Here is a 27,371-nt window from a genome sequence, read left to right as displayed (position 1 = left end):
ATATGAATATGACTACTGTCTTAGTCATTGCATGAGTTTTTGTAGGATTTATATATGCATGGGTAATTTTAACTTTACTTAGTGCTTTAATAAAACTTGTAGTACAGATAAGACCTTTGTACTCGTGATTGTGTCTTTGGTCACTATCCTTGGTCTTCATGTGTTCCTGGAGTCTCCAAATTTGAAAAAAGCACCAGAGGTCATTTTCACTCTGCTGAGCTTGAAATTAGCAAAAGGAGCTGAACCCATGGTAGTTTAATGCAAAATTACTAAATTCAATTTAAATAAATAAAATAAAATAAAACTACATGAACCTGTCTATGGTTTACCTCCCCTGTCCCCATGCTAGTATATGTTGGGGATGGGGAAATTACTTCAGAGTCCAGATCTGAGAATCAGTCCGTGTCTTTAACCGGTGAGCAAAAATCACTGTGCAATACTCTGCTACTTCTGCTGCTTTATTCAGACACCTTATTCATCGATTCTAAGGTCAGAAGGATCACTGTGATCATCTAGTCCAGTGGTTCCCAAACTTGTTGAGGAGAGGTTGAGGGAACTGGGATTATTTATATCTGCAGAAGAGAAGAATGAGGGGGGATTTGATAGCTGCTTTCAACTACCTGAAAGGGGGTTCCAAAGAGGATGGATCTAGACTGTTCTCAGTGGTAGAAGATGATAGAACAAGGAGTAAATGTCTCAAGTTGCAGTAGGGGAGGTTTAGGTTGGATATTGGGAAAAACTTTTTCATTAGGAGAGTGGTGAAGCACTGGAATGGGTTACCTAGGGAGGTGGTGGAATCTCCTTCCTTAGAGGTTTTTAAGGTCAGGCTTGACAAAGCCCTAGCTGGGATGATTTAGTTGGGAATTGGTCCTGCTTTGAGCAGGAGGTTGGACTAGATGACCTCCTGAGGTCCCTTCCAACCCTGTGATTCTATCCTCTTCATTATTTATCACTCCCCCAATTTTTGTGTAATCGGAAAAGAGTGATTTTATGTTTTCTTCTAGATAATTGATAAAAATGTTAAATCGCATATAGCCAAAAACCAGTCCCTGTGGGAACTCATTAGAAACACACCTGCTTGATGATGCTTCCCAGTTTACAGTTACATTTTGAGACCCACCCGTTAGTGATCTTTTAATCTATTTAATGTGTGCCACGTTAATTTTAGATCTTTCTATATTTTGTTAATCAAAATGTCTCATGGCACCCAAGAATATTGTATCAACAGTATTAGCTTTATCAACCAAACCTGTGATCTCATAAAATATATATATATATATCAAGTTAGTTTGAAAGGATCTATTTTCTATAAACCCATGTTGATTGGCATTAAATTATATTACCCTCCTTTAATTCTTATTAATCGAGTCCTGATTCAGCAGTTTCATTATGTTGCTCAGGATCAATGTGAGACTGACAGGCCTATAACTTCCAAGGTCATCCCGTTTACCCTTTTTAAATATTGGCACAACATTCGCTTTCTTCTAGTCTTCTGGTACTTCCGCAGTGTTCCAAGACTTATTGATCATCAACATTAACTGTCCAGCAAGCTCCTCAGCCAGCTCTTTCAAAACTCATAGATGCAAAGTATCTGGCTCTGCTGATTAAAAATGTTTAACAGTCTCCTGAGATATTAGTGGATTTGGAAAGAATGTTATCATATGATATAACTATATCACCTGTTTTTTCCCCAAATGCAGAACAGAAATATTTATTGAACACTTCTCCCTTTTCTGCATTATTATTGATAACACTAACACTCCCATCTAGTAAAGGACCAATACCAGTTTTAGGATTCTTTTTATTCCTAATATACTTTAGCTCCTCCTCATTGTCCTTAACTCTGCTGGCCACAGATTTCTTCTTCTGTCCCTTTGCTTCTCTTATCAATTTTCTACTATTCCTAATTTTTGATTTATAGTCATTACTATTGACTTCCCCTTTCTTCCATATGTTATTCCCCCTACTGTGATTTGCACTGTACCATAAAGAATTATTAAAAGATTAGTTTCTTACCCTATAGTAACCATGATTCGTCAGTGTGGATCCCACTGTAGGTTTGCATGCACCTCATGTAGCAAGCTTGGAATCTTTTCTGAGTAGCAGTGTCTGTCACAGCAATGCATGTGCCCCATGCCTCCTTGCATTCCTGTGCTAGAGCATAAAGCAGCCACGACCCTCTTTCAGTCCCCTTGCAATTCGTAGCCCATGACTGCTGAGGAGTGTGAAAAGCCTGGATGGAGGGGGAGTCATGGGATCCACACTGACTACAACATCTTGATGAACCACAGTTATTGTAGGTAAGTAACTGTTCTCTTTTCTTTGAGTATGTGTCAGTGTAGATGCCACTATAAGTGACTGGCAAGCATTGTCCCCTCAGGATGGTGGGAATGAGAAGTATCAGCTGCATCAGTCAAATAGAGATTGGAGGACTGCTCTCCCAAATGGACATCAGATCTATCAGCTAAGTACAGTCCATAGTGTTTGACAAATATGAATGGATTGTTTAACATAGCTACCTTGCAGATTTTGGATACCTGGCATCTTTTGAAAGCAGGCGGATGTTGCTTGGGCTCTGGTGGAGAGAGTCTTAACAGTCAGTGGGAGAGGTATAGTGGCCAGCTAGTAACACAATGAGATACAGTGAGTTACCCATTTTGATAATCTTTGTGATGAAATAGTCTGCCCCTTGGAGCAGCTGGCCACAGTCACAAATAGATGTGGGCACAGTCTAAAAAGTGTGGCCCTGTCACTATAATATTGGAGAACTCTGGATATATCCAGAGTGTGCAGCAGCTTCACCTCTTGGGTGGAATGTGGCTTTGGAAAGACCAGAGATAAAGTGATAGATTGGATTTGGAACTCAGAAACCATGTTGGGAATGAATTTTGCAGGAAGTCTTAGTACGATCCTGTCTTTATGGAACCAGGCATACAGGGGTTCTGCATGAGTGCCTGAAGCTTTCTCACCTTGACTTGGGTGATGGCCACCAAAAAAAGACTGTTTTAAGACTGAGATGGTGGATAGCACACTCCAAGAGGGGCTCAAAGGGGAGCTCCATTAGCCTTAGAAGGATGATGCTGAGGTCCTATGTGGGAATAAGTTCCCTGACCGGTGGCTAAGTAGCCATTAGACCCTTGAAAAACTTGGATACTGGTGGATAAGAGAAGATCAAGAGCAACTGTATTGGTGGATTTTGCCACCAGGTGGACCTTGACTGAACTAAAGGACAATCCAGAACATTTTAACTGCAGCAAATAGTTGAGAATCTTCTCGTCTAGACTGTATCAGGCAGCCCATACAGAGAACCTTTTCCATTTGGTGGTCAGTTTTCCTGCTCTGTACCAGGATTTCTTGAACTTGTAAGGAGCAATCCTTTACCATGGTGCTTAACCAGCCAGCATTCAAGTGCAGGGACTTTGGTTCCGGATGGAGAATCTGACCCTGTGAGAAAAGATCTAATTGGCCCAGCAGCCTGACTGGTGATTGCAAAGACACCTGCAACAGGTCTGTCAGCCAGAACTGCCTCAGTCAATAGGAGCTCTGAATATGGCCCTGTACTGTGTGACTTTGCCAGTAACCTTGGGGATTAGCGGAATTGGTGGGAAGGCAATACGAGGTCTTGATTCCATTGCAGAAGAAAAACATCCAGCAATGATCAAAGGCTCGTGCCCTCTCTGGAACAGAAGTTTGGACACTTGGTGTGGTCTTTGGTGGGACACGTCAGAGGTGTCGCCCACTGATGGAAAGTTGACCTAGTGACAGAATCCTGCATCAACCCTTGTGACTGATGACTGCCTGCTCAGGACATTCATCAGATTGTTGACAACTCCCAGGAGATGCAGAACTCCCAGGGTTATGCTATGCAGATGATACCATTTCCACGGTTTGTTCATTCCTTTGAAGAGAGGCAAAGAGCTGGCACCCCTTCTTTGTGCATGTAATGAAATGACAATATATTGTCTCTCAGTGTCTGCACTATGGAATGTCGTAAGAGTGGGAGAAATGCCATACACATCAGTTCAATTGCTCTGAGTTCTATGACATTTATATGCAGCCCCGTGTCCTCTGGGGACTAGACTCCTGGTATCTGTAGATGGCCTAGGTGAGCTTCCCCAGCCTGTACCCGATGTGTCGACTAATGCCATAATTGGCAACAGGGTCACTTTGACCTGCATCCCTTTCTGGGCTTTGTTGGGATGCAGCCACCAGTCCAGCGCTAAGAGGACATGAGATAGGAGTAGGACTTTCCTGCTCATCAGGTACTTAGCCTAGGAGTAAACTTACCTGAGCCAGAATTGTAGAGGCTTCAGATGAATTCTGGCAAGCAGCATCAGGTATGTTCACAGGGACATATAGTCTAATAATGCAAGATAAATCTGTACCATCATAGCTGGTTGTGATTTCACTCTGTTCAGTGCTAACTAGAAAAAGAGGAATCTGTCTTCTGGCAGGTTAGCCTTTGCTGTCATGGAATCTATCCTGGCCCGTATAAACTATAATCTGTGATGGGATAAAAGACAATTTCTTGTAATTCACCAGGAGGCCCAGCTGCGCAAACAGGGAAAGAGCACAACTAAGGCTGGTCAGAGCTTCCTGATAGGATCTGCCTCTGATCAGCCAGTCATCTAGTCAAAGTTGCCCTCTTAGGTGTGCCACCATTGTGGCAACACATTTTGTAGACTCTTGGTGTTGTGAAGAACCTGAAAGGCAATACTTTGTACTTGCAGTGATTGGTCTCTACTGTAAATCTCAGGTACTTCTGTGGCCCAGGTGGATTGCTGTGTGGAAGTACATTTCCTAAAAGTCAAGAGCCAGAAACCAGTCCACAGCCTGTCCTATGGATCCTAGATGAAGCAATAAGGCCACTTTTTTGTAACAGGCTCTTGTGAGGGGTCCATGAAGATGGACAGGGAAGGAGAGTGGGTAGGAGGCAAGGAAAAGAATTACATGGGGCACACCCAGCACTCATTTGCTGGTATAATTCCTGACCACACCAGATGGAAGTGGGTGAGGTGGTTTCTCAAGGTCAGCTCTGGGATGGTCTTGATGTGGTTCTCAACACCCCCATCAAACCTGCTGCATGACAGAGGAAGATGACAGGCGCTCCTGGAGTTACAGGCCTGCTTTCTGGATGCGTATCTGGTTGGTACCTGGCAACAGGATGGTGTTCTTTGCCTTTGCAGGGTCTGATGTTGGAAGAGCTTTGATATGGTGCAGGGATGTAGATCCCTAGGGACCTCAGCACTGTCCTTGAAGCTTTGAGGGAATGGGAGTGCCTCAGCTATCTGGTTGCTGAACAGGTGCCTGTAACCAGGAATCCTGGTGCATTGTGATTGCCATAGTCATGGATCTAGCAACCATACCAGACTTGTCCATTGCTACTTGTAGCGCTGTTTTTTGCTATCATCTGGACCTCTGATGGTTTCTTTGAGCTCTTCTCTGCATTCCTGTGGGAGACAAAATAGGAAGGGGGTGGAACAATCACACTCTTTCCCCCATAAAAAACTCTTTTCATGAACAAGATCTTATAGTTCATGATACACACCGGGAGGGAGGCAGATGAATGTGCCATCTGACTAATTTCCTGGGGTCCTTATCTTTAGGAGTTCCTTGGTGAATCTGGTCTTTTCTCCTGAACAACAGATACTACTAGCAACCCTGGTGCTGGATGCATGTAAAAATGTTCAAAGCTCTTGAACAGTATTTGGTAGTGCTTTTCTTCTTAGTTCCAAGCAGGGAAAGCGAGACTGGGGCATGCCACAGTCCCTTTGCTGGATCCAGTATGCCCTCATTAAATCAGGAGGGCAATCCTTGATGGCACTGAGGAGCTCAAAAAGTCAAACAGCTTGTGCATGTTCTCTTGCATCACTTATCTCAATAGCTGATGTTTCAGCTATCCTGGAGAGCACGTCTTGGAAGGCTCTAAAGTCAACAATGGTTGGTGTCTGGGCTGAAGCAAGCACCTCATTAGGAGAAAATGAAGACCCCTTTAGTGGGGAGGACAATTGGAGCATCTCTCAAGCTGCCTTGCCTTGCTCATGAAGGGCTTCCCCTAGTTCTGGTGAGGGGAGGGCTTGGCCATTGACCCAGTGGTGATTGAGATGTCATCCTTTTCCTCTACACATGCAACAGGGGTCTGCTCCTGGACTGTGGATGGCTCCAGGAGGGCCAGTATGGTCAAGGTGCAGATTATAAGGGTACTGGCCAGATTGGCAGTGGACTGGTCAACTACAGTCATGCATCAGTGCCTGGTAAGGAATGTTACTGGAACTCCCTCTAAGATCCTTTTCTGAGAGTAAGAGACAGAGGCGTAAGTGGTTTGACCTAGCGGTTATGGCTGGACTGGTGTCCACACAGTCAAGCATGGCCACGAGGGAGTAGTCAGTGAGCAGGGATAGGAGCAATCGCTAGAGATGGGATCAACAGACAAAAGTAAAGGTCAGAGTCAGGCTGAGTTAGGAAACTGGAGATCAGAAAGCTAGGGGAGGTCTGGAGTTGCAGCAGGCCAGAGGTCTGTGTGGTTGTCTAAACAACTTCCTGGGGCACCCTCTAGGGTTAAATAGTGAGCATGGGCCAATCAAAAGGCTTCAGGGTATTGCTGCTCTGGACCCAGTGGGCAGTTCTAATCCCCACAATGCTCCTTGGATGGGGCTCTGGATGGCTCCCTGGTGATGATGTAGGAACTGCAGCCCTGAGCTCTACAGACCTGGGTTCTAGTCCCACAGATCCTTACACTGATCTGATGGAAGAGGGTTCCCTACTTGAAGTAGAAGAGAAGGAATGGGTTGGATATGGTGAAGAGCATTACATCTCTGTGAACAGCAGTACCATTGTGGGTATGTCTGGTGCTGGGGCCTCCAGTGCTGGTGTCTGTCCCAAGTGCAGAGATGATGGCAGTACCTCTAAGGTGCATCTTGGTACCAGAAAGGGTTGTTGACTGGCACGGATGTTGGTACCGGTGTGAGTCTCAGTGTCAAAATTTGTAAAAGTACAACTATCTCCTGTGCTGTCTTCATAGTCTGTACCTTGCTCCTAGCCCTCAATGTCATGGAGGGGTTAGATTTGTCTTTGGAGGAGTGTTTCAAATCCTCTTTTCGGGATAAAACTGCTGGATGCGCCAAGCTGCACTTGGAATCCGTGCCAGCCTGTTGGTACAGGGTCTCTTTGTCCTGGAGTTGGTGCTAAAGCGTTGAGCAGTAAGGCCATCTATGCCAGTGCTATGACTGGTCTTGGAGATCTTGGGGCTGATACCAATGGTCTTGGCACACTTTTTGATGACTTCTTCCGCACCGACGGAAACCAGGGGTATGTGGTTAGTGGAGCAGTTTCTGCGGATAGCCTCAACGACTCCAGCTTGGTGGAGCTCTCATCTCCAGGATTGGATGCATCATTCATGGATCACTCAAAGAGATGTTACTTGAGCCTCGTGTCTCTTCACGTTCGTATACTGGATGAGAAGGAACAGCAGAACGAGCACTTGTTGCAGATGTGCCCTTCCCCAAGGCAGAAATGGAATCTGTTGTGCTCATCAGTTAAGGACATGAGACTGTCGCACAATGGACAGGGTTTTAACCTATAGCGTGTGTGAAGTGCCTCACTGTGCTGTGCAGGTTGTGTGCACGGGAGCTTTTAGGCAGATTTCCCCCTATCCTTTCCCCTTTTTTTAATGTCCAAGTCCAAGTTAATAACGAGAAAGTGAAGAGGAATTCCTTCACAGAATAAAGTAATCTGAAGTGAGTTTGAAGCTCAAGAAAGAGTAATGAGTCAGACACTCATTTGGTTTAGTGTCTCTGCCATGGGTGGCAAGAGGGGACCAAGGGAGGGCTGTGGTCTCTTTTCCTTTTATGCCCTTGCCCAGGGCAAACACGGAGCCCAGCAGACATTGCTATTCAGAAAAAGATTGAGCTTGCATGCATGAGTTACATGCACCCCTATAGTGGGATCCATACTGACACATACCTAAAGAAGAGCTAAGCACTGTCATCCTTGTAGCCCCAGAAGAGAGCTTCCCTCCTGACTCACACATCACTCAGGAGGCCCCAATAGCATCCATGGCCTTGCCTACATAAGGACATTTCTTACCTGCTCTTCAGCACTGGTGGTACCAGCTGGGTGAGCTGTAGTGCAGGCAATTTTACCACTGTGTCCTCTGACCCTGTACAACCCTACTCCAGCCCAAGGAGCCTAACTCACCAAAGAGAGCACAGACCCTGGTCTCAGCACTCATGGATCACAAGAAAGCAGACTCCAGGCTCTCTGCCCTTGGGCACAGAATGTATACCCTGTGGGTAATTTCTTCAGGGGAGCACCTTCCCAGTACACAGCACATCTAGAGAAAGGTTCCAGGAGTTGGGATGGAGGCACTTACGGAGCTCCCCAACCTGCAGGATTTCACACAGCATCTTGGTGAGCTCAATGGCGCTGCGCCCAAACGGGCACTCATGCTTGTCCTCCCGACTGCTGTTTTCCAGGACAATCTAGAGAGAGAGAGAGAGAGAGAGAGAGATCACGCATGACACAGCACAAACCAGGGTGATGTTGTTTGCAGGAGGTACTCTTCTCTCCATACCCTTATGTAGGTGTCCTGATGGAATTTGGCCAAGTAGAGCATGTTGTCCAAAGCCAGCATCCCTGGGGGAGTCTGGGTAAAGTCCATGGCTGGATTGATGTGATTCTGTGGGTAGAGTGTAGGAAAAACCCAAAACACATTAGTCCTAGGGAATCCTGAAAGAAGCCCCCCTGAATCTGCCCGTGCAGGGGGTCCCTAACCCTCCCAGAACCCTCCGCCTGAGATGAGCAATCCACCCAGGGAACACTTGAGTGCCACCTATCCAGATTGTCTCTGGAAATGTTATTTGTTGCTCCTGTGGAGATAAACGTGACTTGCACACAACAATCTGTGCCCTCTGAGAAGATCCTTGTGCATCATGCCAAGAGACCTGAGCCTAATCACTGGCTTTAACTGAGCAGTGAATTCACAAGGATACGAACAGGGAGCCCTGTCTCTGCAGAGTTCCTCTCTTAGGAGATGTCTTAGGCTCCGATACAGAAATGGGGTGTGATCTGTGCACTTTGTGGCCTCCTTCTGTTCTCCCCTCCCCAATAGGGAACTCTTAAGCTGCCTCTAGCAAACTGTGGCATCAGCAATCCCTCCGGATGCATACAGTGAATCCCAGCATCTTGTAGTCCTTGGTGTACATGGCTTTGCGTTTCTCTGTCCCGCCCCCAGGTATGGTGTTGCCATCAGACTCTGCATCAAAAGCGATTCTTCTCAGCTCAAATATGATGTCTCTTTGTGCCTGAGGGACAGAAGGCAAGGAGATTGCAGCGCATCAGCAATCACACAGGCAATATTTCTACACAACACCATGCAGTCCTGTCTCTCTCCAGAGTTCATATTATGGGCATGGACCAAGTGCCAGGAATTGAACTGGCACTTTTTACAATGACACTCATTGGGAACTCCAGCTTTTAACACTCCTTGCAGCTGAGGTGGGCTAAGGAAGCCAGTCATGAATCAATTCCCCTCTTTCAGCACCTCCTGTCCCTCTAATCATACCCAGCCTGCTGACCCTGGGGCTTCCTCTACAGTGCACTCACTGCAGCCCTAACAATGACCTGATCATTGGGATCCATCTTGGTCATCATCCGCTCTTCCAGGAGGTTAAAGGTCAGGACCTGCAGCACGTACAGCTGATGCGCCATTTCTGTTTTGATTGGGCGGTTTCCTCTGATCACATGCTGCAATATCAAGGGAGGGGGGTAAAAGTGAACAGTAAGAAAAACTACTGAGTGCTGCTTGCTGTAGGCACAAGTCAGGCTGCCCATACCCCTGTGTTCGTGAAGATCCAATACCTGACAGGACCTGCTCTAATGCCAGGAGGAAACAGGCTGCAAACTCTCTTCTCTCTCTTGGAAAAGTGGTTGCAATTCAACTCTGTACAGACTCATACTCCTGGAGGTGCCCTTAGGCAGCAAGATTTAAACTCAACATAAGCGAGGTTTCCAATTAGTAATGACTAAGAAGCTCCCTGTCATTTGTCACATACTCACATTCAGGATTATAGACCTCAGGTGCTTCTGGGCAAACGCATTAGCCATTTCCTGTTGGGGATTCAGAGATAAAAGAAATATGAGAGAAAAACAAAAACAGAATCCACCTCTTGCAGAAAGGAGAGAAAAGGCAAGCGACAGATCAGTGATAGCCCATACCATGTAGGACAGATAACTCATTACAGACAATCACCATGGGACAATTCCTCCACCCTACCCATGTCTCTTTAGAGCGCTGGTCACCCTGAGATCTAAGGGCCCAATTCATTATCGCTCTATGGCCCCTTTGCACTGGCATACCACCAGTGCAAGAGGATGTGTGGAGGTCTGGGGGCAGGAGAAAGTTTGGCCCTAGATGTCACCTGCTGGCCATGCCTGTTGGAACTATGGCAGCATGGAGTGTTACTTGGGCTGCCCTAGCCTGTGCTGCTGGCCAAGACTGTCCCAGATGCCCGTGAACTGGGGACGTGTACTCTGACCAGTGCAGGAATGAATTTGTCTGCAGAAGTCTTACTGCAATCAGGTAAACAGCCCAGCCAGCATGTTCCGAGCTGACACAAGGTTTCCCCTGTTTCAACAGCTTATCACTTTCTCAGAACTCTTCCCCTGGAGCTCACATTTCCCTTGTCTCAGCCCCAAAGGTGATTTTTTAAGGGGCAGTTTGAGGACAAAACACTGAGCTGATTTTGAGTTACACAAATAGAAAGGAAATAAGTTTCATGCTTGAAGTTTTCAGTTGCTATTTTTGTTCAGTGGCTTTGTTTCCTAGTGACTCCCTCGGCCTGTACCTCAGCCTGAGGAGCAAAGGCTCTCTAACTGCGCTCTTTCAAATTTAGCAAAGAAATAAAGAAGTGTTTAAACATCACACATGCTAAGGAGGTGCCTTATCCCGACAGACAGACATGTGAGTCTGCTGCAAACCTATGTGTCTGGGACCAACATGGCCAGCTGACCAGACATCATGCACATACCACCTAACCTGCCATCTCTCCACAGGCCTAGATGACATGCTGGTTAAAACACCAGCAACCTGTTTACAGTAGCAGGTGGAGCGGTGCCAGAGCTAATATAATGGTGGGAGCTTTTCAGAAATTTGCTATTGGGGCAAGGTCTTTGGATGGGCCCATGATAATAGGATGCGTACCTATCAGGCCACTTGCCATCTGGAATGGATTCAGCGGAACAGTCCATTTCAGAACCCCTGCACATTGTGAGCACTGGTGAACATAGGCTGGGCAAGCCCAGAATTGGATCTGAATATGAAATTATACTTAAATAATTACACCAGTGCAACTACCCCTCCTGATCTCCCTTGCATTGTCCCGACTCCCCAAGCCAATCCTGCTAGTTCCAGGCCACACAGGAAGTATGGCAAAATGTACATTTCAGCCTGCTCCTAGGTCCTTGTTTTCACTCTTTTGGTTCTATATTGCTGGAGACAGGAACCACTAGGAAGAGCAGAGTGACACTCTGGCTGATAGCCAAACCACCTAGAGCTGTGAGCTCAGCAGGGCTCACACGCTAACTATAGTCAAAATGAGTCAGTACTTGGATGGGAGACATCTTAACATCCAGCTGCTGCAGGAAGTGGTTCAAAAGAAGATACACTGTCCCTTGAATTAGCACTGTTTCTTATTATTTATAATTTCTATTATAATGTCCTTAGAGATTTGTGCCGTACAAACACAAAATAAAGGGAGTCCCTGCCCCAAAGAGCTTACAGGCTGTATATCTGATGAGACAACAGATGGATAAAGCAGGTAAATGGTTGGAAAGAAAGGAGACAGTGAAAATCCTGATTAGCATAGTAAGTAGAAGTGTGAGCACACACACACACTGCCTAACCACTGTCAGGTGATTGATATTGTCCCTAATGCCCCAGCACGGTCCTGGGGACACTGTGCTGCAGGGAATGGGGAGGGTGACTCTGCAGAGGGGCTTTCCTCTCCAAGTCAGTATTGTCCTTAATGCCCCAGGATGGTGCTAGGGGCTCTGTGGGGTTGGAGGTGCTCTTTTGGATTGTTATTACTGTAGTGCTGAGAGCCCTAGTTGTGGACCAGGACCCCAATGTGTTAGGCACTGTACAAAGGATGCAAGGAAAATTTAAGTGGTCATTAAAGATCCCTTGGAAATGTTATGAGTTGGGTATTAGCCTTGGTATCTTGGCCAAACTCCTAGTCACATAATTACGTTCTTCCTCCCTGAATTATCTGTGAACTTTCCATTTGAGATGGTAAGCCCACCCATTGTCTGTCTTAAAATATTACATCATGTTTGCTAAGTACTGTTAAAAGCGTCAACAGAGCCACCTCAGAGGTGGCTGCATTTTTAGCAAGAATAAAGTGCTCTCTGCTGCTACAAAAGTCTGCAAAACGCTTTGAGAACCTACCAAATGGAAGTTTCTAAATCATACTCTAAACTGCATGGGCAGTGGGACACAAGCAACAATCCCGAGGCAGACAGCTGGAGGCTGAAGTGTATTCTTAGGGCACAATTGCTCAAGGGGTGGCCCCAGATCAGGCATGACATACACTACAACCTGAGAGCATCAGCATTGAGTACTGTGAATGTTCCCCTTCACCTCTGCTATCATAAGGTCTTGTCTACATAGCAAGTTTTCTAGGGCTTGGCTACAATTGTGAGTTACAGTGCAATAAAGCAGCCCCGGGCACCCTAGCTCACTCCCCATCCTGGCAAGGCACGTAGAGCGCTCCGACTCCATGGCTACAGTGCTGCTGGTACTCCACCTCAGCGAGAGGAATAACATTTGCTGCGCCTTGGCTACAACGCACGGGCGTCAGTGTGAACGAGGTGTTGCGTTACTGCGCTCTGATCGGCCTCCGGAAACGTCACATAATCCCCTTAAGTCAAGTGGCCACTCTTGTCATTGTTTTGAACTCCTGTAGGAATGTGGAAATGCCCTTTCAAAGCTCCATTTCTGACAGCTGGCATGCAAGCTGTTACTGTGGAATGCTGTGTGAGAGGGAGAGAGGCGGGGGGGAATGGGAGGTCTGCGGCTGTCTGAACTTACAAGACAGCATGCTGACATGCTGTCAGCCCCCTAAAAACCCACTCTCTCCCCCAACATACACACAACACACTCCCTGTCACACTCCTCCCTCCCCTCCCCCCATTTGAAAAGCACGTTGCAGTCACTTGCATGCTGGGATAGCTGCCCATAATGTACCGCTCCCAATGCCGCTGCAAGTGCCCCAAATGTGGCCACGCCAGTGTGCAAGCAGCTGTCAGTATGGACAGACTGCAGCACTTTCCCTACTGCGCTCTCCAAAGGCGGGTTTAACTCACAGCACTCTACATCTGCAAGTGTAGCCATGCCCCTAGCCTATTTTAAAACCAATCAGAGCTGTAGCACAGACTCAGTTTTAGGCAGTTTAAGGTGGCTTGCCCTGTTTTTACTGAACTGGTTCTGGTTTTAAAATTGGTTTAGCTGAAATGGTTTTAAAAGTTTCCCCAGCGCAAACAACCCCTTTATGGACCATCGTTATAAATATCCTCTATTCCAGCTAAAGTCAAGCAGACCCTCCCTATGGTTCCTCCAGCACCATCCTCTGGACCACCCCTCACCTCCAATCCCCATGCAGCATCTCTGGCACTAGGACAAATAGCTGGAGGCTAACTACCTAGGATGCCTACAGCTCAGCAGGCATCTGACCCTCCCCCAGGGCTGGAATTACTTACAGTGACAGGCAGGTCTAGCGGGTTAAGGAGCTTGTCCTGCTGGCAGAAAGCAAAAGGCACAAAGAGAAGCAGACAGAGGAGTTAGCTCAGAGCCCAGAGCAAAGGGCACAAACAGGGCACTGGAGGAGGAAGGGTTAATAGAGCAAAGCTTCACGACACAGACGCATGCACACCCCACACCTCGCTAAGATCTTGGGGTGCCTCAAGCAGAGCAGAGATCTTACTTCTCTTATGCATGTCATGGGGACACGCCCATGGGACTCAGAGATTGTGTATGTGCATGCTGGACAGTCCCATGGGGCTCCTAACTTCCCCAGCCCATGCTGCACTCCCATGTGGCATTTCCACAGGACTCAGCTTCTCCAAAGGGTGTCCATGCTCTACACACAATCACTCTATGCTTCTCCCCCAGCAACACCCCATTTTCCTGTTGGACATCCCCCACACCAGCAGCCTTCTGCACCAGTCAATCTCTCTATTGGAATCGCCGCATTCCCCCAAGGCTGAACCACTGCAAGAGAGTCCCACAGCAATAGAAAGAGCTTGGCTGAGTCTGGGCCCCATTCTGCCTAGACAGAGGGACTTCTCAGATGCTGCAGGTGCCAAACAAGCAGTCAGCCATTAATCAGGCCCGGGGCTTTGGCTATAGAAAGGAGGTCACAGACCTGTCTCTTGTCCTCAGGCGCCTTCAGGAAGAGGGCATTGATCAGGGCAATGGCATACGTCTGAATCTCCTGGTTTGAGCTGCGGGGACAGAGACACATGGAGAACTGGAGATGAAAGAAGCAGCTAGTGTTTGCAGAACAGGGAGGGGATTATTACAGGCTGTCACTTCACCCCATCTATTCCAGGATATCTGGAGGCAGGATCTGCACTGGTGCAGCGCCTCAGACAGGACCCAACTATTTTTACCATCATGTCATCTAGCCTTGCTCAGAACTCCACTGAACTGACAGGTAGAAACTGCTCTAGTTGGGGGAAAATACACTATGACAAATGCTTCCAAACATGGTCTACACTATTTCTTCTGGCTCAAATGACAGGGACACTGTATCAAGAGTTTACAAACCATTCCCAAGCCCAACAACCTTTGGCCTCAGTCTCTGAAGAAACTCAAACTGCAGCAACTGCCAGAAGCAGCATCCACATTCTGAACAATGCAGCTCTTGGGACTCGGGGGCCAGAGCCTCAACCTCTGGGCTATGGGAGGTGGGGGTTGTAACATTACAGGCCCTGACTCATGAGCCTAGACTTTTCATGAGGAGGACATGGAGGCTCCATGGGAAAGGCTGACCAAGGGGAGAGGTTGTGATGGGTCGTTCAGGTCGGGGGAGGAGAGGAGGAACTGGAGGGGGCATGGTAGCCAGCCCCATGTGTGGCACAGAGTTGAACACACAAAAATAAAGAGTGAAGACATGAAGCAAACAAGACAGGAGCAGCAGCTGGCTCCCTGGTGGGAAGTGAATAAAAATCATGATTAAAAAGTTTTAGATTTTTAAAAATTTAATTAAAAAATTTAAAATGAAATATTTTATTTACATGTTATTAGTTCTTTACTTTCTCCTCATTTTATAGTTTTACATTATTAATAATGAGGTTTTGTACTTGTTTATATAATTAGTATCCTAACAGTTTGTGGCATTTCAGGGTCAGGTTTACTTAGAGGTTTTTTCTCTTAAGCTTCAGCCCTGAAATGAAGCATCTCTGATTTTTTGAGAGAACATCAAAGCTCAAACATGAACTCAATAAGCAAATAGTCAGTGTTATATCTGCAACTAGAGCTCAGCAAAATATTTCGAGCAAACAGTTTATTTCCTGAAAAATGCAGTGATGATGATGCCCTTCTTATAAAACTTTTAACAGCCAGTGATTGGGCACTTACCTGGGATGTGGGCAACTGTGATAGAATACACCCCTGTGTTCACACCCTACACACTATTGTAATAATGTTTGTACATGGTATGCTTTTTGAGGTATTTAAAAACTCATAATTTGCTTATCAATATCATGGCAAAAATGCACGTAGTAGTGCAATATGTGAAATTATAAACAAAAGCTGAGATCTTGACTAAAAGTATGTTTCCCATAGAAGTCTGGGAAATAGCCAACCAGTTCCTCAGAGACAAAGGGCAAACTGATGCCTCAGCCAGGTGTAAACAAGACTGATGGACCATTACCTGCTAAGTGGCCATGCTTTGACAGGAAAGGAGGCAGGGCAAAAAAAAAAAAAAAATCTACATCTTAGCAAAGAAACAGCATGAGTTTCCTTCCACACAGACTGCCTGTTGCCTTGCTCCCAGCTGGAAATGCTTCTCAAAGGGGGGCAGAACTATAAAAGAAGGGGAAGACACCCCAAGATATCCCCCACACCCATGCCCATCAATTCACTGTCTATGATGGGACAAAGGAAGCAGCCATTAGATTGCGGGAGGGGTCTTGACCTAAAAAGTTTGGTCAGAAAAACTGCTGAGAGCATGTGGTGAGAAAACTTGGCTTTAAATTTAACATTGTTTGTTAAGTTAGGATATGGCTTCATAGCACTTTTGTCGGTCAGGATGTGAAAAAAAAAAAAAAAAAAAACCCACACCCCGACCAACGTAAGTTACAACAGAAATGCTGGTGTGCACAGTGCTATATCAGCAGGAGAGCGTCTCCCACCACTATAGCACTCGTTGAAGGTGGTTTAATTGCACCGACAGGAGAGCTCTCTCCCAGCCGCATAGAGAGGCTACATGGGAGACCTTACAGCGGCAGCGGTACAGCTGTGCCATAAGGTCTGTAGTGTAGACATAGTCTTAAGTACCAGTAAGTGTTTTATCCTTATTTTTCTTGTAACCGTTTCTCGCTTTTATGCCTCATTACTTGTACTCACTTAAAATCTCACTCTTTGTAGTTAATAAATTTGTCTTAAAGGATTAACAAACTTAATATTTCTGGACTGTCTGCGAGGGCGCTGGACAGTGCACAACATACAGAACATTGCCAGCAGATCGAGGGACATGATCATTCCCCTCTATTCGGCACTGGTGAGACCTCATCTGGAGTACTGTGTCCAGTTTTGGGCCCCACTCTACAAGAAGGATGTGGAAAAATTGGAAAGAGTCTGGCAGAGAGCAACAAAAATGATTAGGGGGCGGGAGCACATGACTTATGAGGAGAGGCTGAGGGAACTGGGATTATTTAGTCCGTAGAAAAGAAGAATGAGGGGGGGATTTGATAGCTGCTTTCAACTACCTGAAAGGGTGTTCCAAAGAGGATGGCTCTAGACTGTTCTCAGTGGGAGCAGATGACAGAACAAGTAGTGGTTTCAAGTTGCAGTGGGGGAGGTTTAGGTTGGATATTGGGAAAAACTTTTTCACTAGGAGGGTGGTGAAGCACTGGAATGCATTACCTAGGGAGGTGGTGGAATCTCCTTCCTTAGAGGTTTTTAAGGTCAGGCTTGACAAAGCCCTGGCTGGGATGATTTAGTTGGGGATTGGTCCTGCTTTGAGCAGGGGGTTGGACTAGATGACCTCCTGAGGTCCCTTCCAACCCTGATATTCTATGATTCCATGATTTCTGGGGCAAAGTACTGGACCGGGAGTATGTCAGAGTCACCCTACAGTATAACCAAGGCTGGTGAAAGCCAGGTTGTGATGGGTATGCTGCAGTTACAGAGACACATCGGGGAATGGCCTGCATGCTGGTGGCTGGTTGTGAGCAGTCTAGGTTGGAGACTATAACAGCAAGACATTGTAAGGCATCCCAGGTTACAGGGAAGAGAGTCACATAGCCCCTCACTGGTCTGACTTATACCCAGGCATGTCAGTGACCGAGGTTCAATTCCCCATTGTGCCTGATGTAGAGAAGAGATTTGAACTTGGATCTCCCACATGACAGGAGAATACACTAGCCACTGGACTGGGGGTTAGTCTGAGGTGTGTGGGAGGGTCTCCCTCTCTCCTATTGAAGCTATTCTACTGTGTATAAATAGTTATTGGAGTATGGACTTGAACTTGGTCTCCTGCATCCTAGATTAATGCCCTGACCACCCGGTTATGCAGTCATCTGCAGTTTCCCGACGGCCAGGGCACTCATGGTCAGGGCATATTTAAGTTTGTGATGTTCTCACAACAAAATATACCAACAAAGATCAGAGATGCTTAATTTCAGAGCTGAAGCTTCCTTAAGAGAAAAAACCTCCCGATAAACCTGAAATGCCACAAACTGTTAGGAAACTAATTATACAAACAAGTAAAAAACCTCATCATTAATAATGTAAGACTATAAAATTCATTCCCTGCTCCAAAAACTATTTTGTTATTGCTACACAATGGAATAGCTTCAACGGGAAAGGCTGAGAGAGACCCAGACTAGAATATCCCAGAACCCAGTAGCTAGGGTGCTCTCCTGCAATGTTCAAATCTCAAGTAGAGGAGGGAACTGAACCTGGGACTCCTACATCCAAGCTACGTGCCCCAACCACTGAGTCAAGAGTTAGAAAGGAATGCACCATCACCTCCACATCCCTTTAAAAATGCCCTCCAAAAAATGTTTTTGGTCAAAAGACCTTTTTAGTTCAACCTGAAATTGATTTTTCAATTTGCCAAATTTTTTTTTCACAATTTTTAGATTTGACTGGACCCAAAATTAGTATTTTTACATTTTTCAGAACTGCAAAATAAGTTATTCACCCAGCTCTATTGGCAACTGGCACCACCTTCCAATTTGTCAAATATCCACAAATCAAAGCTCAAGTGCTTCGACTAGGCAATGCTTCTCCCTCAGGGTTTGCAGTGGCTGGACATCTTCTGGATGAGGTGATTCAAGAGGAGATGAAATGTCTCTAGATGTAATGTGCACAATGCATCTATTGTGTATGCAATTGTCATTACTGAGGGAGACGCTGCTTACTTGTGTGACAAGCACAATAGCTCCAGTCATCCACACGTATCTGAATATTTGACTGATCACTAATAATCCAGTCAGAGGTGAAAGAAAATATGATGCCATGTGATTAGCTTTGTGACAATAAATGTAGTCAGTATGGTTAAGTTAAGCAGAGCTTTGCAAGAAAAATCACAGTAACACACATTCTAGAATTATTCTCAAAATTTTGGAAAGAAAGATGCCAAACCATATTAGCAGCTGTGGTCCCAATATTGCAAACAATGCACATGGGAAGACCCCAGCACATGCATGGACCCTCACTGACTCCCATGGTGCTCAGCTCACGTGGATCCAACTGCAGGAGTGGGCTTGATGGGATTAAACAATTTTGCAACAACCACCTTGCAGCTGCCAATCACAAACAAGGAAGGTAGCCGTGCATTTGTCAGACCTTAAGTTGATTGCCCTCAAGCAATTCTGAAAGCACAGAGGGCATCCTCAGGGAATGCAAATACATCGCTACCTCGATATAATGCGACCCGATATAACACGAATTCAGATATAAGGTGGTAAAGCAGTGCTCGGGGAGGGGGGGGGGGGTGTCTGCGCACTCCAGTGGATCAAAGCACGTTCGATCTGATGCGGTTTCACCTATAACGCGGTAAGATTTTTTGGCTCACGAGGACAGCGTTAACTCCACCAGAGAGGTCCTTTGGGGCCATCTGCCTGTCCCAAGTCAGGATAAAGGAGGAGGGTTGGGCGTGGGGCTAGCAACTCCACCCCGTAAAAAAATGAATTTGCTACAGGAACGCCAACAATAGAGATAACAGAGACTTTTAGCCTGGAAAAAGAAGGGCCTTCAACTCGAAGACACATGACGCGGGTGGTGAAAGTCCTGAGGAAGCCACTAAGCCGATTACCCTTCTTGCAACTAGGAGGATTACCATCGGTACATGGAACGTGAGGACCATGTACGAGTCAAGAAAGACGGTGCAGGTCACAGCAGAGATGAGGAGCAACAACCTGACCCTACTAGGCATTAGCGAGACAAGATGGACGCAAGCTGGACAGAGACGATTGGTGACAGGAGAGCTGTTGCTGTATTCCGGACATGAAGAGAGCGATGCACCCCACACACAGGGAGTAGGCTTCATGTTGTCCAAGCAGGCACAGAGAGCACTGATTGGTTGGGAGGCACATGGTTCCAGGATCATCACAGCATTCCTTCAGAACTAAAATGAAGAGGCTTAAGATGAATGTTGTACAGTGCTATGCTCCAACCAATGACAGTGAAGAGGGAGACAAAGACTATTTTTACAACAGACTTCAGAAAATATTAGAGACTCCCAGACAAAGACATTACCATCCTTATGGGAGACTTTAATGCCAAAATTGGACCTGACAACACAGGATATGAACAAGTCATGGGGACCCACGCTCTGGGAGAGATGAGTGAGAATGGAGAGAGCTTTGTGGATTTGTGTGCACTTAACAACCTGATCATAGGAGGTAGCATCTTTCCTCACAAGCGGATCCACAAGAGTACCTGGGTATCGCCAGCAGGCACGACAGAAAACCAGATCGATCATGTCTGTATTAGTAAGAAGTTCAGAAGATCTTTGCAGGATGTTAGAGTTAGAAGAGGAGCAGACGTAGCGTCCGACCATCACTTAGTGGTGGCCAGATTGAAGCTGAAGCTGAAGAAGAACTGGATAGACGCGTCAGATAGAAGAGCGAAGTACAACATCAGCCTTTTGAAGGATCATAAGATCAAGGAAGATTTTGGACTGACGCTGAAGAATAAGTTTTCAGTACTACAGGATCGGTCTGAGGAAGAGGAAGACAGTGTATCCAACAGATGGCAGAAAGTGAGAGAGACACTTAGGTCAGCATGCCAGGAAGTGCTTGGAATCAAGAAATACCAGCAGAAAGAGTGGATCACAGTAGAGACCTTGACTAAGATAGAAGATAGAAAGAAGAAGAAGGCAGTAGTTAATAATAGCAGGACTAGAGCAGCAAAGGCTAAAGCGCAAGAAGAGTATGCTGAAGCCTATAAAGTAGTGAAGAGGAATATTAGGAAGTATAAGAGAGATTATGTGGATGGACTGGCAGCAGAAGCAGAACAGGCAGCATACAATGGTAATATGAAACAGCTGTATGACATCAGCAAGCAACTGTCTGGAAAGTTCAGCAAGCCAGAACGTCCCATCAAAGAGAAGCAGGGAAAGTCTATAACAGAAATAGAACAACAGATGAATAGATGGGCGGAGCACTTTGAGGAACTCCTAAATAGACCAGCACCACTAAATCCACCAGACATTGACCCAGCCAACGAAGACCTTCCAATCAATTGTGATAGACCTACCAGAGATGAGATCAGAAAAGCCATCACTATGATGAAGAACAGGAAGGCGGCTGGACCTGACGATATTCCAGCAGAGGCCCTGAAAGTAGATCTGGATGCTTCAGTGGAAATGCTGTTCCCCCTTTTTGAGAAGATATGTGGAAGAAGAAGTGATTCCGGCAGACTGGAAAGAGGGATACCTTATTAAAATCCCCAAGAAAGGAGACCTCAGCAATTGTGCCAATTACAGAGGAATCACAATTCTGTCGGTGCCAGGGAAGGTCTTCAACCGAGTTCTCTTAGAGAGAATGAAGGATGCCGTCGATCCACAGCTACGAGATGAGCAGGCAGGTTTCCGGCAAAATAGATCATGCACGGACCAATGCATAACAATGCTCCGCATCATAGTCGAGCAGTCTATGGAATGGAACTCCTCATTGTACATCAACTTTGTTGACTATGAGAAAGCATTCGATAGCGTGGATCGAGAGACTCTCTGGAAGCTCCTTCGGCACTATGGCATCCCAGCAAAGGTGGTTAACTTGATTAAAAACTTATATGACGGCATACACTGTAGAGTGATCCATGGAGGGCAGCTTACAAACAGTTTCCAGGTGCGAACCGGAGTCAGACAAGGATGTTTGTTGTCACCATTTCTCTTTCTCCTTGTCATTGATTGGATTATGAGCACAGGAACGGAATCCAGTGGACGTTGTGGACCCAGCTTGATGACCTGGACTTTGCCGACGACCTTGCACTCCTTTCGCATAGCAAACAGCAGATGCAAGAGAAGACTAACGTAGTGGCAGCCACATCATCACAGGTTGGCCTCAACATCCACAAGGACAAGACCAAGATCCTCAAGATTAACTCCATCAGTAATGACCCAGTCACACTGAATGGAAGCCCTCTGGAAGAAGTGCAGTCCTTCACCTACCTAGGCAGCATCATCGACCAACGGGGTGGCACAGACGCAGACATCAAAGCAAGGATCGGTAAGGCAAGAGCAGCTTTCTTACAGCTCAAGAACATCTGGAGCTCCAGAGAGCTGTCTTTGACAACAAAGATTAGACTGTTCAATTCCAACGTGAAATCAGTTTTATTGTATGGAGCTGAAACCTGGAGGACAACTAAAACAACCACCAGGAAGATCCAGACCTTCATAAATAGTTGCCTTAGAAGGATCCTCCAGATCTGCTGGCCAGACACCATCAGCAACATCTACCTCTTGGACAGGACCCATCAACTTCCAGCAGAGGAAGAAATTAGAAGGAGAAGGTGGGGCTGGATAGGACACACACTACGCAAGCAGCCAACCAACATCACTAGACAGGCATTGCGGTGGAACCCCCAAGGCAAGCAGAAAAGAGGCCGTCCAAGAAACACCTGGCGACGCGACCTTCAGGCTGATAACATAAAAATGGGCTATACCTGGAACCAGCTAGAGCAAATGGCCCAGGATAGAGGACTCTGGAGATCTGTGGTTGGTGGCCCATACCCCGATTGGGGTGACGGGCATGAGTGAGTGAGTGAGTGAGTGAGGACAGTGTTATATCGAGGAAGAGGTGTATTAGGACTCCTTGGTAACTGGCCTGTGATTTTTGATCATGGATTGTAATTAAAGTTGAATGTGTTGCATTATGAAATATTCATGTTAATATCAATGTTTGTGAGTTTGTATAAACAACGTTCACAAATTTTAACTTTGTTAATGTACTGAAATACTAAACAACTTTACATTGGTAACACTGAAGTAATTTTGCTTTACAGTGCAAAAGATTTTGTGCCATTTGGATTTATAAAAAAAAGTTTTGACTAACAATACAAATTTTAGGCCCCAATCCTGCCAACTTCTCTGTACATGCATATTAATAACATGATTAATCCCACTGAAATCAGTGAGACTATTCACATGAGGGAAATTACTCATGTCCTCAAGTATTTCCAGGATTAGTGCCATAATTTTCCAATTTCTCGTTCTTTGCCTTTAGCAGATTTGTAAAGTTCAGATAAGACACCCTACCAGTCATGCCATTTAAAACAGCACTGTTATGAATTTTAATATAAAATGATAATCTAAAAACATTTTACAAATCTCAGTTTAGTTTTAGATCTCTCCACTCTGGGTTGTTGGATACTCACACCTGGAGGTGAGAGATGAGCTGCCCCACAGTTATCTCCTCCGCTATCTTCTGGTACAGAGTCTGGCTGTTCAGCACCATGCTCTCTAGGATGGCTAGGGATCGCTGAAGAATAGAGACGTCCACCATGGGCTGACTCACGTATCCTGCAATCTAAATCCAGAGAAACCAGCACCTCAGCAGATGCCCACCACAGAGGCTATGTGACAAACCAGATACCAAAGTGCTTTGACGCAGGCCGGCAGAGGAGGCAGCCTCAGAACACCAGAAGGAAGTGTAGCAACTGCATCATACTGTTAAAATCAGCACCACCTCACCTTGCATCCAGCTGCCTGCAAGAGTCACACTGTTCCTGGAAGCTGCATCAGAGCAGGAGAAACCCACTCAGTGTGGAGCATGTGACGTGTACCACAATCCCAGAAGGTCCAGCTGCTGCAACTGTGAGAAGGACACTACCTCAACTCTGAGAGGCTGTGGCCTGGGCATCTCCTGCTTTTATGGAGTAAGATGGTCTATAACCTTCCTTAGCATAAGACTGTCTCACTCATGCCTCACGTTGCACCTACCACACAGAGAAGAGATTCTGACATCCCTACAATCCTTATTTGCAGCATGCTGCAGGATTTTGTATCAAGACCCAATAACTACATTGGAGAAGCTGGAGATCTAGGCACCTAGAGACGCATAGGAGCAGTTTGGGAAGCTGGTTGTTTCTGCTAGGATAGGGAACAGTGACACAATTAACGTTGACTTTTAAAATGGGCTGGACTACACCTATGGTTCACATTCTGGTAAGGCAAGTGGAAAAGTATAATTAGGCAGCCTTCAGATTCTATTTTGGCCCAACTACCAAATGCCCCAAAAACTAACTACAAATTTTTTTTTAAGTACCTCAGAAGCAGGAAGCCTGCCAAACAATCAGTGGGGCCACTGGATGATCCAGGTGCTAAAGGAGCACTCAAGAAAGACAAGGCCATTGTGGAGAAGCTAAATGAATTCTTTGAATTGATCTTCACTGCAGAAAATTTGAGGGAGATTCCCACACCTGAGACATGCTTTTTAGGTGACAAATCTGAGGAACTGTCCCAGATTGAGGTGTCAATATAGGAGATTTTGGAACAAATTGATAAATTAAACAATAATAAATCACCAGGATAAGATGGTATTCACCAAGAGCACCGATGGAACTTAAATATGAAATTATTTACTCCTGGGGGAATTCTGCACCACTGCGCAATGCAGAATTTAACAGAAATTGTTTTTTTGTGCATAATTTCCTTTCCCCCACAGAAATGGGCTGCAGTGCTGCTGGCCACCACTAGGGGCTGCTGGAGCCGGCAAAGCCCAGCTCGCATGGGGGAGAAGAGAGATAGCTAGAGGGTTCCTGCCTGGCAGCTGCAGTTCTTCACATGAGGGAAGGAGACAGCAGGAAACTCCACACAAGCCTGGAACCCAGCAGCAGGCTGTTTCTCTCTCTGGATCCCCGGCTGGTAGGGGGGCTGTGTTTGGGGGGGGGCATGGCTGGACTCAGGGGGATGAGTTGTGGGTGTCTGGCCACCCCAGCTGGCTTCGGGGGGCAGGAGAGGGAGAAGGCAGAGAAATAGGAACTAGGTTTCTTTAACTCTCTACTCCTGTGGGAATTTTTGTGTCTCTGTATTGTTACAGACATACTTGCTGACAGGTATTTTGAAATAAATTACCAAAAATAATTGAAACTGGCATGATTATCTAGTGTTATTTTGACAAATAAAATTTGCAGAATTTTAAAATATTGTTTGCAGAATTTTTATTTTTTTGACACAGAATTTTTAATTTTTTTAGCGCAGTATTTTCCCAGGAGTAGAAATTGCAGAACTACTAACTGTGGTATGTAATCTTTCCTTTAAATCAGCTTTTGTACTAAATGATTGGAGGATAGCTAATGTGATCTCAATTTTTTTTAAAAGCTCCATATTCAATCCTGGCAATTAGAGGCCAGTAAACCTAATTTCAGTACTAGGCAAACTGGTTGAAACTATAGTAAAGAACAAGAATTATCAGACATACAGATGAACATGATTTGTTGGGGAGAAGTCAATATGGCTTTTGTAAGGGGAAATCATGCCTCACCAATCTATTAGAATTCTTTGAGGGAGTCAAACAAATGTTGACAAGGATGATCCAGTAGATATAGTGTACTTAGACTTTCAGAAGCCTTTGACAAGGTCCCTCACCAAAGGCTCTTAAGCAAAGTAAGCAGTCATGGGATAAGAGGGAAGGTCCTCTCATAGATCAGTAACTGGTTAAAAGACAGGACGCAAAGGGTAGGAATAAATTGTCAGTTTTCAGAATGGACAGAGCTACATAGCAGGGTCCTCCACAAATCTGTACTGGGACCTGTGCTGTTCAACATGTTCCTAAATGAGCTGGAAAAATGGGGTAAAAAGTGAAGTGGCAAACTTTGCAGATGACAAAATTACTCAATACAGGTAAGTCTAAAGTAGACTGTGAAGAGTTACAAAGGGATCTCACAAAACTGGGTGACCAGGCAACAAAATGGAAGATGAAATTAAATGTTTATAAATGCAAAGTAATGTACGTTGGAAATCCCAACTATACATACAAAACAATGGGGTCAAATTAGCTGTTACCACTCAAGAATGAGATCTTCACGGCATTGTGGATAGTTCTCTGAAAATATCTGCTCAATGTGCAGAGGCAGTCAAAAAAGCTAACAGGATGGAGGATAGATAAGAAGACAGTAAATATAATAATGCCACTATATAAATCCATGGTAGGCCCACACCTTGAATACTGAGTGCCGTTCTGGTTGCCCCATCTCAAAAAAGATATATTAGAATTGGAAAAGGTACAGAAAAGGGCAGCAAAAATGATTAGGGGTATGGAACAGCTTCAATATGAGCAGAGATTAAAAAGACTGCAACTGTTCAGCTTGGAAAAGAGATGACTGAGGGAAGATATGATAGAGGTCTATAAAATCATGAATGGTGTGGAGAAAGTAATTAGGGAAGTGTTATTTACTCCTTCACATAGCACAAAAACCAGGGGTCAAAGAAATTAATAGATAGGTTTAAAACCAACAAAAGGGGTACCTATTCACACAATGGATAGTCAACCTGTGGAACTTGTTGTCAGGGGAAGTTGTGAAGACCAAAATATAACTCGATTCAAAAAGGAATTAGATACATTCAAAGAGGATAGGTCCACTAATGGCTATTAGCCAAGATTTTCAGGGATGCAACCCCATGCTCTGGATGTCCCTAAGCCTTGGACTGCCAGACGCTGGTACTGGACACAGGGGATGGATCACTCGATAAATTGCCCTGTTCTGTTCATTCCTTTTAAAGCATCTGCCATTGGCCACTGTTTGAAGACAGGATACTGGGCTAGATAGACCATTGGTCTGACCCAGTATAGCCGTTCTTCTGTTCTTGTGTCTTATGGAGTTATTGTTTCAAACTGTCCCCAGACTCAGAAAAACAGCACTGCAGTACCTACACTAGAGTCATGTTTTCTCTGCAATAACAAGGGCTAGAAACTCAGTTTTATTTTTAACTGAAAGCTGAGATTCTGGAGCACAATTCTGTGGATGATTCCATTACCACAGAAAACACAGGCTATAATCTGATCCCTGGCTCCTGTGCCTGCCCACCACTCTGATCCCAGCCCTGCCTACAAAAGTGATCTAGTGTAGCAGGGCTTAGAGCTCAGACAGAGGCAGAATCCAAGCATCTATAACACTGGTGGTTGCTGCTGTGTCCTGTCTGCCCAGGTGAGCAGGAGCCAGGAGCTGCAATCACCAAACATGAATCTACAGGAACCACCATGAACAGAGACCCATTTCCGGAACGGAGTAGAACCCAACCAGAATTCAGGTCAGCAGGGTGTTTGTAACACTCCCTGCTAGCAACAATGACACTGCGGGGGGTGGGCTGTGCTAGAGCTGCAGGTGGGGTCTGAATAGTCAGCAGGAAAGCTTTTCACCTCCTCTGCTAACTCCAGACACAAACTGCCACAGAGACAAGCCTCCAGCAGAAAACCCACTGGGGAAATGTTGGAGTTAAGCTGTTCCTTTCCCAATCGTTCCACGCCATACCTGCACCATGTGTGTGCATCACGTGCCCTACTTCACCACTCTATGTCAGGCCTTCCTCCACATCATGTCTCCTTCCCTGCCCCATGCCACACTACACCCAATTCCCCCACAGTATCATGTTCTGTTCTCCCCACAGGCCATGCCATATCTCCGCCCTGCTCATGGC

The 27,371-nt window shown here is 45.7% G+C and overlaps 1 protein-coding gene across 6 annotated transcripts in view; it reads right to left on the bottom strand.

Moving 5' to 3' along the window:
• Nucleotides 1–27,371, bottom strand: part of ELMO2 (engulfment and cell motility 2) — a 59,561-nt gene that overhangs the window by 4,851 nt on the left and 27,339 nt on the right. For 3 of the 6 annotated variants that reach the window (XM_034786912.1, XM_034786913.1, XM_034786914.1), the window contains exons 8-15: nt 23,111–23,262; nt 14,421–14,499; nt 13,756–13,791; nt 10,057–10,107; nt 9,622–9,744; nt 9,168–9,302; nt 8,573–8,677; nt 8,372–8,480 (exon numbers count right to left, since the gene is read on the bottom strand). In XM_034786912.1, coding sequence (XP_034642803.1) covers nt 8,372–8,480; nt 8,573–8,677; nt 9,168–9,302; nt 9,622–9,744; nt 10,057–10,107; nt 13,756–13,791; nt 14,421–14,499; nt 23,111–23,262 — 790 coding nt within the window. Of the gene's footprint in view, nt 1–374; nt 550–4,287; nt 8,319–8,371; nt 8,481–8,572; nt 8,678–9,167; nt 9,303–9,621; nt 9,745–10,056; nt 10,108–13,755; nt 13,792–14,420; nt 14,500–23,110; nt 23,263–27,371 lie in introns of those variants that run through there. The other 3 variants (XM_034786915.1, XM_034786916.1, XM_034786917.1) reach the window with 3 other exon arrangements.

Source organism: Trachemys scripta, chromosome 12, assembly GCF_013100865.1.
Source record: "Trachemys scripta elegans isolate TJP31775 chromosome 12, CAS_Tse_1.0, whole genome shotgun sequence".
NCBI lineage: Eukaryota > Metazoa > Chordata > Testudines > Emydidae > Trachemys > Trachemys scripta.
Note: the sequence above shows the minus strand (reverse complement) of the source record. Positions and strands in the feature narration are given on the sequence as shown.